Source organism: Castor canadensis, chromosome 4 (assembly GCF_047511655.1).
Source record: "Castor canadensis chromosome 4, mCasCan1.hap1v2, whole genome shotgun sequence".
In the NCBI taxonomy this organism is placed as follows: Eukaryota; Metazoa; Chordata; class Mammalia; order Rodentia; family Castoridae; genus Castor; species Castor canadensis.
The window spans coordinates 91,926,542-91,939,865 of record NC_133389.1 but is presented as its reverse complement, the minus strand read 5'-3'; the positions used below and the strand labels follow the sequence as shown (position 1 = coordinate 91,939,865).

The 13,324-nt window shown below is 36.5% G+C and overlaps 1 protein-coding gene across 1 annotated transcript in view; it reads left to right on the top strand.

Moving 5' to 3' along the window:
* Dars1 (aspartyl-tRNA synthetase 1) overlaps positions 1-13,324 on the top strand; it is a 68,775-nt gene that overhangs the window by 37,796 nt on the left and 17,655 nt on the right. Inside the window, exons 6-9 of the mRNA XM_020156687.2 lie at positions 580-660; positions 2,733-2,792; positions 10,401-10,512; positions 11,488-11,622. Coding sequence (XP_020012276.2) covers positions 580-660; positions 2,733-2,792; positions 10,401-10,512; positions 11,488-11,622 — 388 coding nt within the window. The remainder of the gene's footprint in view (positions 1-579; positions 661-2,732; positions 2,793-10,400; positions 10,513-11,487; positions 11,623-13,324) is intronic.

Here is a 13,324-nt window from a genome sequence, read left to right as displayed (position 1 = left end):
TGCCCAGGGCTGGCCTCAGACTGATTCTCTTACTTATGCCTCCCATATTGCTGGGAGGTGTGCATGCCCAGCTGGTAACGTGTTGTTTAAGAATAGTCAGAAAAACCCTAGCTCAGTCTTTGTGATCTAATTGATTTTTAATCACTAAAATATGAAATTAATGTGTGTGAATATTGAGAGATTTTCACAACGTAAAAGAAACATCTTGTATAGCAGTCCTCAACCAGAAGAGCAGGAGGAAATAAGATGTAACATTTGATGAAGAAGTGGGATGAAGGGATACATGAAAAAGGAAAGAATGAGAAAAGGAAGGAAGAATGTAGCAGAGCTGGACTGAATTTGGTCCTACAGTGGCCAAAGGCTGTAGTCACAACTCATATGTTAATGGTTTGATTTTACAGCAGAACTTATTATCTCCATTTTATAAGTGAAAAATGTGTTTTTTTTTTATTTCAACAAGTAGTTTAAAGATGTATGCAAACATTGCTTCATAATTAAGTCAACCGTAGATTGTTTTTAAGGAAAAGATACTAGGTTTTGTGTGCTTCCTGCTATTTTGGGCATTTTTCTCACTTTCAGATTTATGTGATCAGTTTGGCTGAACCTCGCCTGCCCCTGCAGCTGGATGATGCCATTCGGCCTGAGGTTGAAGGAGACGAGGTAAAATTTATGTTCACGAAATATGCTTCCTCTGTATATTTAGTTTGTGAAACATTGAGAACCTGATGTTCTACTTTTGTATTAAACATGCCTGTGAATTGATTTGAGCTTCATTTCTATTTAAATTTACTCTTTCAGAGGCTAGGGATGTAGCTAAGTGGTAGAGTGCTTGCCTAGTAATATTCAGCTTTGCAAAAATAAATAAGTAAATAATTTCCACCGGCATGTCTCAGACTTTGGTTTCAAGATTCCTTTTACACTCTTAAAAATATTGAAGACCCCACCCCCTCCAAGCCTTCGTTTTGTTCGTGTGTCATCAATATTTAAAATACAGGAGTTAAATTTTATTTATTAAAAATAACAGTTTGAAACTTATAAGTTTGTATATATCTTCTACAAATAAAAATAACATATTTTCCAAAACAAGAAATAATGTCATATCAACCAATGTTTGTGATTGATGTCTAGCTTAATATACAACTAGATTCTCATTTTGCCTGTGAATTTACTCTGCTGTGGTAGTACCCATTGTGTAGCCTTTGGAAAGCTCCTCAGTATCCTCATGTAGAATGAGTGAAAAGTATTACTATGAAAATAGAGGTTTGACTTTAGGGACCCCCTGAAATAGTCTCAGGCACCTTTTGTGGTTCCCAGACCACACTTTTGAGAAGCACTATTCTATGTCACCTTTTGTCTGTTCCATCTACCTAGGTCTAGCAGGTTAAATCCAGGAACAGTAAAGGTACAGGTAGTTAATTCTTCTGATGTCCCAATAATGAGGCAAGGATTTGGGGGGTGTAAAAGAGAGGGAAAAGCAGTAGCATCTGTTCATTCTCATTGCTGTTAGTAAACATGGCTTCTAAAAATGTTGTGTGTGCATGAAAAAATGCTCACCATCTCTAGCAATAAAGGAAATGCAAATTAAAACCACGCTAAGATTCCACCTCACCCCTGTTAGAATAGCCATCATTAGCAACACCACCACCAGCAGGTGTTGGCGAGGATGCAGGGAAAAAGGAACCCTCTTACACTGTTGGTGGGAATGTAGACTAGTACAACCACTCTGGAAAAAAATTTGGAGGCTACTTAAAAAGCTAAACATTGATCTACCATTTGATCCAGCAATACCACTCTTGGGGATATACCCAAAAGACTGTGACACAGGTTACTCCAGAGGCACCTGCACACCCATGTATATTGCAGCACTATTCACAATAGCCAAGTTACGGAAACAGCCAAGATGCCCCACCACTGACGAATGGATTAAGAAAATGTGGTATCTATACACAGTGGAATTTTATGCAGCCATGAAGAAGAACAAAATGTTATCATTCGCTGGTAAATGGATAGAATTGGAGAACATCATTCTGAGTGAGGTTAGCCTGGCCCAAAAGACCAAAAATCGTATGTTCTCCCTCATATGTGGACATTAGATCAAGGGCAAACACAACAATGGGATTAGACTATGAGCACATGATAAAAGTGAGAGCACACAGGGAGGGGTGAGGATAGGTAAGACACCTAAAAAACTAGCTAGCATTTGTTGCCCTTAATGCAGAGAAACTAAAGCAGATACCTTAAATGCAACTGAGGCCAATAGGAAAAGGGGACCAGGAACTAGAGAAAAGGTTAGATCAAAAAGAATTAACCTAGAAGGTAGCACCCATGCACAGGAAATCAAATGTGAGTCAATACCCTGTATAGCTATCCTTATCAACTAGCAAAAACCCTTGTTCCTTCCTGTTATTGCTTATACTCTCTCTACAACAAAATTAGAAATAAGGGCAAAATAGTTTCTGCTGGGTATTGAGGGGGTGGGGGGGAGAGGGAGGGGGTGGAGTGGGTGGTAAGGGAGGGGGTGGGGGCAGGGGGGAGAAATGAACCAAGCCTTGTATGCACATATGAATAATAAAAGAAAAAGAAAAAAAAATAATAAACTCCAGAACCACAAAAAAATAAATAAATAAAAATAAAAAGTAAATAAAATAAAATAAAAATAAAAATGTTGTGTGTGTATATGTGTATGTGTTCAAAAGAATAGTAAAATCTGTTTTGTTGTGTTTTGTTTTTAGGAAGGAAGAGCTACTGTTAACCAGGATACAAGATTAGACAACAGAGTCATTGATCTTAGGGTATGTCTGATTTACTTATTAGTGATATAGTTATGCCAAAATTGAGATGGGCAGGAATACCATAAAGCTAATTGGCATTTCCCTATAGAAGTATAATAATATAAGAAACAATATACGCTTTTGACTGACCTTTCTCCTAAAAAGAGCTCCTAACAAGCTGACTTGCTTTGTTTTAAAATGACCAATGATCATAATGCCAATAAATGGGTCACTTCCAGGTGATGTCTGTTTTGGACAAGTTTAGTCAACAAGTGGAAATGTAACCATTAATATCACTGCAAAATGTAGAAGAAATTATGAGCATGTTTTAGAACAACCAGGTACAGATGAGTAATACCTCAACCCTTTGAATTTGATCTGAGCACAGAATTAATAATAAAGAAGTCCCTGGTGGTTTATACAATAGTCTCATGGGTCTTCTCTTTCCTTTTTAGTTTGGTTGCAAGTAAAAGATTTCAGTGGTTTCATCATTTTAGTAAAACCAATGTCATCTTTCTTTCTTTCTTAATGCTTGACCACATCTTCCTTGTTTACATTTTCTACCTAACTCTCAAATTCCATATCACCTTAAGAGTTCTTTCCAACTCTTCTGCCCTTACAATACTCTCCGTGTTTCTCAGATTCTTTGCTTTTTGTCTGTTTTTACCTTCTCCATTTTAATTTATGTAGAAAAGTGAGAAGTAATTAAAAGGGTTTTTTTGTCATTGTTTTTATGTTTTGTTTTGTTTCTGGGGGTACTTGGGTTTGAACTTAGGGGGCCTCATGCTTGCTAGGCATTCACTCTACCACTTGAGCCACTCTACCAGCCGTTTTGTCTGGTGTTTTTGAGATAGGATCTTGAGAACTATTTGCCCAGGCGTTTTTGAGATAGGATCTTAAGAACTATTTGCCCAGGCTGGCTTCAAAATACAATCCTCCTGATCTGTGCTTCCTGAGTAGCCAGGATTACAGGCATGAATTACTACCACCCAGCCTTAAAAATTTCTTGATACTGCTAGAAACCTCATGTTTTTCATATGTTTTGGCCATAAGAGCTAGAAATCATACTGTTTGCCTTTGCTATTTGTTCACGTAATTGTTACTGGTTTGTGCCTCTAGAATTTGGTCCAGAGAAGTTTTGGTTGGCTCTTGTTGTTACTGTTTTAATTTAAATTCATTTGCTACCATTGAAAACTTAAGAGTTTTGCCAGGTGTGGTAGAATACACCTGTATTCCCAGCTTTTGTGTAGGTTAAAGCCTACCCTAGTAGGAGGATTAGTTAAAAACCCAGGAGTTGTAGGCCATCCTGGGCAACCTAGTAAGACCCTGTCTCAAGAAAAAAGTGAAAAGGGTAAGGAGGGAAAGAGAAATGAAGGAAACTAGATGAGAATTTTCACATTAGAATCTAGATGGCTTCTTTTGGGGGGTCGGGGAGTTGAATTTAGGCCTTTGTGCTTGCCAGATATGTGTTCTACCGCTTGAGCCACTCCCAGCCCTGCTTTAGCTATTGTTGAATTAGGGTCTTGAGCTTTTTTACCCCCAGAGCTGGCTCTCAGACTGCAATCTTTCTACCTGTGCCTCCTGTGTAGCTGTGATTACAAGTGTGTACCACAACATCTAGCTTGTTGGTTGAGATGGGATATTGCTAACTCTTTACCTTGCTGGCCTAAACTGCTATCTTCCTGGCCTCTGCTATGAAAATAACTGGAATTGCAGGTATATACCACATGTCCAGCCCAGCATGCATTTTTGATCCCTGCTTTGAATATGCATTTTGGGAAGCATTGTACCATTGTACTTTAAATCTTTAAGCAATTTAATTTACAAAAACAGCTCTTTGTTTTCATCTTAACCAAAGTCAAAGGTTGGAAAATTTGCAAGTAAAAGGCAAAATTACTATTCTTCTATAATATGAAACATTCTAAGATATATCTTCATGTGTAGTTTAGTATAACCTAACTTCTGCTTTCTATATGAACTTTTTAGGTAGGTGGCCTGATTAAAAAGTATTTCATTCCTGGAAAAATTAGGTTAAATAACTTTATCTTACAGAGCACTCAACTTGCTCATATTCTGGATTTCTGTGGCAAATTAGCTTCACCTATATAAGAATAGTAGATTATTATGAGGGTTTTCTGGGACCCTGTTCAGGGGAGTTTTATTAAAATCAGAATTATTCTTTATTTCTCCTTACTCTTAGGTACAGCTAAAGGTTGTCAGAGTAGTGGTAGATACTGACTTTTCCCTCTTGGGAAATCATTCTTTAAATAAATACTTTCCCAAGAAGAAAATGAATTACTGTAGTTGGTTCAGAACTACAGTCTACTTCTTTATCTAAACTCCATACTGAACCTGTTCATCAACAAAATACTTTGTTTATTCCCAATTTCATGCTGCATAAAGCCTGTAGAGTATATAATGATTACCTTCAAAGAACTCTTAAGTTTTCTTGGGGAGGTAAGAGTATCCTATGAGGCCTTAGTATAGTTATGCCATCCCTTGGGTTGCCACCAATATATCATATTAGCTCTTTTTTCGCCACTTGGTTTATCATGACCAAAGGGTAGGTAATTTGGGACTCACAGCAATTTAACCCTTAAGAACCCCATGGAAGACTAGATGCATGGCTCAAGTAGTAGAGCACCTGTTTTGCAAGCACGAAGCCCTGAGTTCAAACCCCAGTTCTACCCAGGAAGGTAGGAAACCCATGGAGCAGGCATGGTGAGGCAGGCCAGCAATCCCATCTATTCAGGAGGTTTAGATTGGGAGGATCACAGTTCAGAGCCAGCCCAGGCAAAAGAAAAATAAGTTAGTGAGACCCCCATGTCAATAAACAGGCTGGACGTGGTAGTGCATGTCTCTAATCCCAGCTAGATGAGAGGCATAGGTAAGAAGATTTGGGCCCAAGGCTGGCCTCAGGCAAGAAGCATGAGAGCCTGTCTCAAAAACAACTAACATGAGAAAGGGCTGGGGGCATGGTCAAAGTGGTAGTGCACCTCCCTAAAAAGCACAAGGCCCTAATTTCAGAACCCATTACCACTAGAGAGAGAAAGAGAGAGAGTGACTGAATGACTGACTGACTAACAGATTCATGGAATTTCCATGGCTAGAAACCAGCTATATCCCATGGCTCTCCACCAATATAACACATTACCCTCAGTATGCTATCTGAAACCACACTACCAGTAGCCCATACTATATATTTCTGTAGCGTATTCCTTTCTGTATGTGCAATTATATTCAGGGGGCAAAGGGAGTAGTTAAGCGTGTGTATCATTGCTTATTAAGAACCCCACTTTTACCTGAAGGTTAATGCATGGTCAGTATCTGCTATTATGGCTGAAGTTTCTTCTTACCAGTTACATATACTTTCTGCTTTGAAATTACTTATCTTTATCTTCTTTGTAAGTTCTACCATTCTTTTCTCTTGAACAAACCATGAGCCCCTTAAATCAAGGCAAGTACATGAAATAAGTTTCCTCCCATGTCCATGCAAAAACAAAACCTTTAGTCAACAGGATACCTCATACTATTCCTGATGAGCTTAGAATAGCCACCAGAGCTCCACACAGCCCCCACTAATTGATTGGAAATAAGCCTGTTCACCATCCCTCTCTATAAGTCCATTAACAAAGCCATAAAATTCTGAAACAACCATAGAACAATTAGATGATTTATAATAAAGTGCCTAGTTTTTAACTCATTGCCTAGATCATTACTTTAAATAATTTTTTTCCAAATAGCAAATCAAAATCTACACTCCTAAGGAATTTTTGCAGTCTTGTAGTATAAGAGATTATATTGACAGTATAGTTTTGATGCCAGTATATTGAAATTTATATAACATTTCATGGTTTTTCAATGATTTCTGAGTGTTACACAGAAAGAAGCACATTTTATATTTCAATAGCTGTGTAATATAACCAGCAAATAAAATCCATGCTTTCCTAGGTATTATTGCTTAGGATGAGACAAGTTTTAAGTTGTGATTTTAAAAAAGAATAATAACAGTACAAATGGAACAGTAAGACAGAAATGGTAGTAGAAGGCAAAAGATAAGTTTAAGCAGTGCTGGTTTATGCATGCAGTGGACAGAATATTGGGAACTTGGGACTGCTGTAAAAATCATAGGTGTATAATGACCACCGCTATTGCTGTTCTATGAAAGTGGATCTAGGGGGTTTGGAATAGTCAGGGGAAGTGTCCTATGGATGTTGTAACTGTTAGCCTACATCAATAAAAACAGTCTTTGAGGTATGCTCAGCACTGCTGTGTGTACCGCAGGCCAATCCCTGGGAAATGCATGCTTTACCTGTGGAATCTGTCACACAGTAGAATGGATAAATGTTGGAGTGTCTTGGCCAGATTTAACCTGAACACTGCTGGAATCCTGTGTTGGAGGAATCTGATCACCTTTACTGTGGTGCCCTCTATATAATACTATAATGATAATACTGTGTGAAGGAGGAACAAATGTTGAAAGATGAACCTGCAGAAGGTACAGAAAGTTTTCCATACAGATTCAGTCTGCTGAGCACTATTCCTCTGCTAAATTAACTGACCAATCTGGACTTGAGGACAGTCTTCTCCTTTGGGCAAATGTCCATGCAGAGATATTTAAGCCTCCTAATAAGTAAGGGTTATTTTTGGGTTTTGGTTTTGGTTTTGGTTTTTTTTGCCATGCTGGGGCTTGAACTCAGGACCTTGTGCTTGTTAAGCAAGGGCTCTACCACTTGCACTACAATCCAACCTTTTTTGCTTTAGTTTATTTTCAAATAGAGTCTCAATCTTGCCCCTTCCTTACCCCTAAGAGCCTACCTCAGATGGTGATTCTCCTACCTGTGCCTCCATGTGGCTGGTATTACAGGCATGTACCACCATGCCCAGCTTGGTGGTAGAGGTCTTACTAACTTTTTGCCAGGACTGGCCTTAAGCCACAATCCTCTCAATCTCTGCCTTCCCAAGTAGCTGGGATTACAGCTGTGAACCACTACACCCAGCTCTAATAATAACTTTTTATCTTCTAGACTAATTCATTAACAAACTTGATTCTCTTTGCAATCATTCTTGTTAATATGTATAATCAAAATAGTTGATTTACTTTGAAATATTTTGTTTTTCTTAATTACTTTTAAAGAACATATATTTACTAACTCCCTTTTGTTTAACTTGATACCTATCCTCATTCTTTATGATTAACAATTCTAAAACCTTATTTTGTTTGTTTTTTGAGACAGTCTCACTGTGTAGCCTAGGCTGGCCTTGAACTCACGGTACTCCAGCCTCAACTTCTCCAGTGCTGGGATTAATAGGTTTGCACCACCATACAAAGTTTAAATTAAACCATGTAAAAGATTGAATGTGCTAGAGAATATTCTCTGGCATGTAAACACTAGATAGAAATTAGGATGTATTGGAATGTCCTAATAACCGTATTCACTGTCTATTCAAGTATGTTCCTGTCTTTATACCAGTTAACAAGTGCCTTGAAGAACGTAATGAGGAAAAAAAAAATACTTGATATGACACATTCATTTTTCACAAATGTTACACATTAACGTACTTGGTTTTTGTTTTTGCAGTACTAGAGATTGAACTCAGGGCCTACACCTTGAGCTACTCCACCAGCTCTTTTTCTGTGATGGGTTTTTTCGAGATAGGGTCTGGCAAACTATTTGCCCAGTCTGGCTTCAAACTGCGATTCTCTTAATCTCTGCCTCCTGAGTAGCAGGGATTTCAGGTGTGAGCCACTGGCACATGGCAGCATACTTGTTTATACAATTGCAAAGTAAAAATGAGAGCGTGGTTTGGTGGGGGGGGGGGTTGTTTTTTCACAGCATGTCTTTTTAAAAATGTAATCAGTGAAACTAATGTAACATAAGCTATGACAATCAACTCAAATTTAATTTCCCATTGCTAAGAAGTTGAAGTGAGTTTAGCTAAAAGAGGCAAGTAGCAGTAAAATATATCCAGTGCCCTTCTCAGAATATATTGAATTGAAGTGAAATTGTCTCTCTATGTGCATCACTGTCAGTGAAACAGCTTTTTGTTTTAAATAAGTGCTGGGTTTTTGAAAGCATAACATGTAGTTTGTTGTGATTAGATGAACTGATTGTTTCCCTAAACCACATAGTGTTTTTAAAAAAAAAAAAAAAAGAAGAAGACTGCAAGTCTTACTATTTAAATGTTGACATCTTGAAAATGAGTAAGTACTTTAACAAATTACATACATCTTTTAAATAATCTCCATTGTTTTGGAGAAATTATTGATTTGTATCTTCAGATTTGAATTATAAATAATATTATTAAGTATGTCCCAGTTTACATGAATAATTCATTTAAATCTGATCTCCAGAAATTCAAGATTGCCAGGTGCTGGTGCCTTATGCCTGCAATCCTAGCTACTCAGGAGGCAGAGATTAGGAGAAATGCAACTAAAAGCCAGCCCAGGTGGTTCAAGAGATCCTACCTCAAAAAACCCATCACAAAAAAGTGTAGTGGCTCAAGGTGTGGACCCTGAGTTCAAACCCCAGTACTGAAAAAAAAAAAAAAAAGAAAGAAATTCAAGATTATTAAGATTATTATGTAGCATCTTTACGGTGAAAGAAATAACACAGAATTTTCAAAGAGTGCTACTGTCTAAACTCAGAATGCTGTGTGCACTGAATCAGGAATGAGCCCTTTGACATGGGCAAGTAATTCAAGTTCCTAAATACTAACTTAGCTATATCCTCAGCTAACTTAGTGGTTTGAGGTCAGGTATTTTACTAAACACCTCTGTAGTCATAACTAATTTTTTAAATGCTGTTAGGCATGACCTACAGATAAGAAGCCACTTCTTTTGATCAGATGGTCTATAGTTAGTATAAAACAAAGATAATTACTAGAGCTTACTGACTGATTGAGGCCGAAGGTAAAATAGTGGGACCTGATTGAAGCTGAGGTAAAATAGTGGGACCAGAGAACTGAGAATGAAAGGAGAGAAAGGGAGAGAAAATAGAAAAGGTGACTGTGGTGCAGAAGAGTTTCATTGCTATTGCTTTGTGTACCATTTGGGAATCAGTGTCATAAGATACCTACCCCTTTTATTGTTTTGTCTTCTTGAGATAATTAGAACAAACACATGATTGTCTGTAATTAAAGTATTATTGATAATGATTAATATAAAGTACATGGTGGTTTTATTCATTCATTATTCATTGCTAAAATCTTACTTTCCTTAGGAGAGCATTTGTGTGCTGTACAGACATTGATACATCTCTCTTAATGAGTTGCCTTTAAAAAAAAACACACTTAAGGGAATTCATAAGTAAGTTTTTTCATTAATTGTTAAGAAATATTTTTCTTTTATGGAATTCTTACAAATTAAAACATCTGCTTAGTAGGCATTTCTAGTGAGAATAACTTTATGTAGTCATAGGTAGTCATTACTTCCCAGCATGTTTTATCACCTTCTGACTTGTGTTATATTTGTGTGCTGTTGTCTTCTCCCCTACTACTAGACTTAAAAAATGTTGAAAGCAAGAATAGTTCTGTTTGCCTTTAGGTTTCCAACAGTGCAAGCATACGTGGTGAGTGCTCAGTAAATGTGTCAAATTGATTTAATTAGATTTTGTTATTGCCTTACAGACATCAACTAGTCAGGCAGTTTTCCATCTCCAGTCTGGCATCTGCCATCTCTTCCGAGAAACTTTAATTAACAAAGGTTTTGTGGAAATCCAAACTCCTAAAATTATTTCAGGTATGCTTCAAAAATACCTTTAATTAATGTCCTTTAATTTTTTAAAAATAAAAGTTGTTTATAGATTTTTGTTTAAACTGGAGAATCCTAAAAGTCCCATACCTATGAAACTATTTCAGAGACCATGCAAATCAACAGTGACATATCACCACTATAAGTTTCTTTCAAAATTGGTATTGCAATTATGTTTTGTACAAACTGCATTGTAAAATCACTGAATACCTACCAATGGGAAAAATCACATTGTCATACTATTTTTTGGTGGGACTGGAGTTTAAACTCTCAGGGTGTCACACTTGCAAAGCAGATGCTTTACCACTTGAACCATGCCCCTAGTCCATTTTGCTCTGGTTGTTTTCGAGATGGGTTCTTTGTTAACTTTTTGCCCTGACTGGCCTTGAACTGCTTTCTTCCCAGTCTCAGCCTGTCAAGTAGCTAGGATTATAGGTGTGAGCCACCGGTGCTCAGCTTAATTGTCCTTCTTGCATGAGACGCTTAATCATTTTATCCTTTTAGATAAGTTGCTTAAATAATACTAAAAAAAGAATGTGTTACTTATGGCATTCAATTACATATAAAAAACTAAGAATTAACATTCTTGATAATTAGGAAAATGGTTAAGAACACCTCTTTTCCTCTCTTTTTGTTTTGTTCTGTTTTTTTAATTTTTACAGCTCCAAAGTAGCTTTAGTAGATTTGAAATTAGTGCAGGAAAGAGAACACTTATATCTATAAATATAAATCTAGCTTAAAGATAAACCATATAGAATCTTATACAGGAATATAGAAAGAGAGAGACTGATTTACCTGCAAGTCTTGATTTTCCAGTTTTTCTTTTTCCTTTAAGTTTTTCTTAGGTTTTTCTTTTTCCTTTACTCAAATCAGAAGTATAAATTGTTTTTATTAAAAGCTTACACTGATAAACATATAATGATTATATTTTTAGCTGTAATAATATAAATGTTTCCATTTCAGCTGCCAGTGAAGGAGGAGCCAATGTATTTACTGTGTCATATTTTAAAAATAATGCGTACCTAGCTCAGTCCCCACAGCTGTATAAGCAAATGTGCATTTGTGCTGATTTTGAGAAGGTTTTCTGCATTGGACCAGGTAAGATTTTGTCAGTTATGGTTTTTTTCTAAGTTCATTAATCATGGAGTATTATGGTAGTAGAAACACATTTTACACAAGTAAGGTACAGACATTTTGAAAGCTTAACTCCTTTTATGTGCTGACTATGCAAACACTAGACTTTGAGGACTTGGACAAACTCAGTGGAAAAGCACTTGCTTAGATGCAAAGGCTGCTCTGGGTTTGATTCTCAGCACCAAGGGAAAAACAAAAAGTTAACTTTTCAGTAGAAATGGACAAACATTTAAGCATCACCCATATGAATAGAATCATAAGTGTTATATAGTCTCACAGAAGAATGCTGAAGAAAATTTTTATCTTGAGATACCTCATTTTAAAAATACATGCTTTGAAAATATACACCCTCTGAAATACATACAACCATATTATTTATTGTACCTAAGTATGGTTAGAACAGAACTAGTTCCAAATACTATATTTTGTTGGCCTTTATAAGCTCTAACTATTGTTAGAAATTTACAGTGTACCTGTCTACTTTACTAACAGGCTGTTCTGTTTCCTTATTATTGTTTGTACTGTCCTTTGTATTATGCTAAAGTCCATTAGAAAATCAAAGAAATGTCTTACATTTATTTAATAGATTATATTAACATAGTTTTTAAGGTATATTTTTGAAAGCCAAGTACAAGCCCATATTCATGTGGCATATTTTTTGTGAAGCTAGGGGGGCAATACTGGGATTTTAACTCAGGACCTTATACTTGCTAGGCAAATGCTCTACCTCTTAAGCCATACCTCTAGCCCTGATGAAGCTGATTATAAGCAAAAAACCAGCCTTACTTCATTCTTTAAAACTTACCAAGTTATTTTACATATTTTGGTAGCTTAATAAGAAATTAAGTAATTGCTAATAGAGAAACTGGCAAGATCATTAAGTGTCTTAATTTCTGAATTTATTAACCAATTATTTGAACACCTGCTGCATATATATTCTTATGTTAGATACCTTGTACATAAAGAAGAGTCAGCCAGCACTTCTCAAATGTTAATACACGCAAATCATCAGGGAATCTTACTCTAATGCAGACTCTAGGCAGTAAATCTGGAATGAGCTGAGATCGTGAAGTTCTCATAAGCATCCCAGATACTGTTGTTGCTCCCAATTTGCAGGTCATGTTTTGAATGTCAAGGGAATGCATATTGCTCCTGCTTCCAAGACTGAATAAGACATGAATACACTTAGCAGTAACAGGCAATAATCAAATGATTTTCAGAGCAAATAATCAGATTGTGCTGTACAAGTCAACAGATTGTTGTTAGTTATGTAGTAAGTGTTAAAAGAAGAAGAAGATGGAGTATACTAGAGTCACCATAAAAGAAAGAAGAAGATGGAGTATACTAGAGTCACCATAAAAGAAAAGCCAAACTGAAAAGAGCTTTTATATAAACAATAGAGATGATATCCTAGTCAGAAGAACCAGGATAAGTGAAGAACATGAACTACCACAAAAAAACAAAAGTAAGATAATATCAAGAAGACCTGGGAACTAAGGTTAGGATTAAATTGTGAAAGCATAGAGGTTTTGGACTTCCTGTCATTTTATGTCTTATTGCAGTGGTCATTTGAAAACCATTGTAAGTTATAGGAATATTAATCTGGCAGTGATGTGAAAGATGAGCCAAGCTAGAGGCAGAAAGACTGGAAAGGAGGAAATGCAGT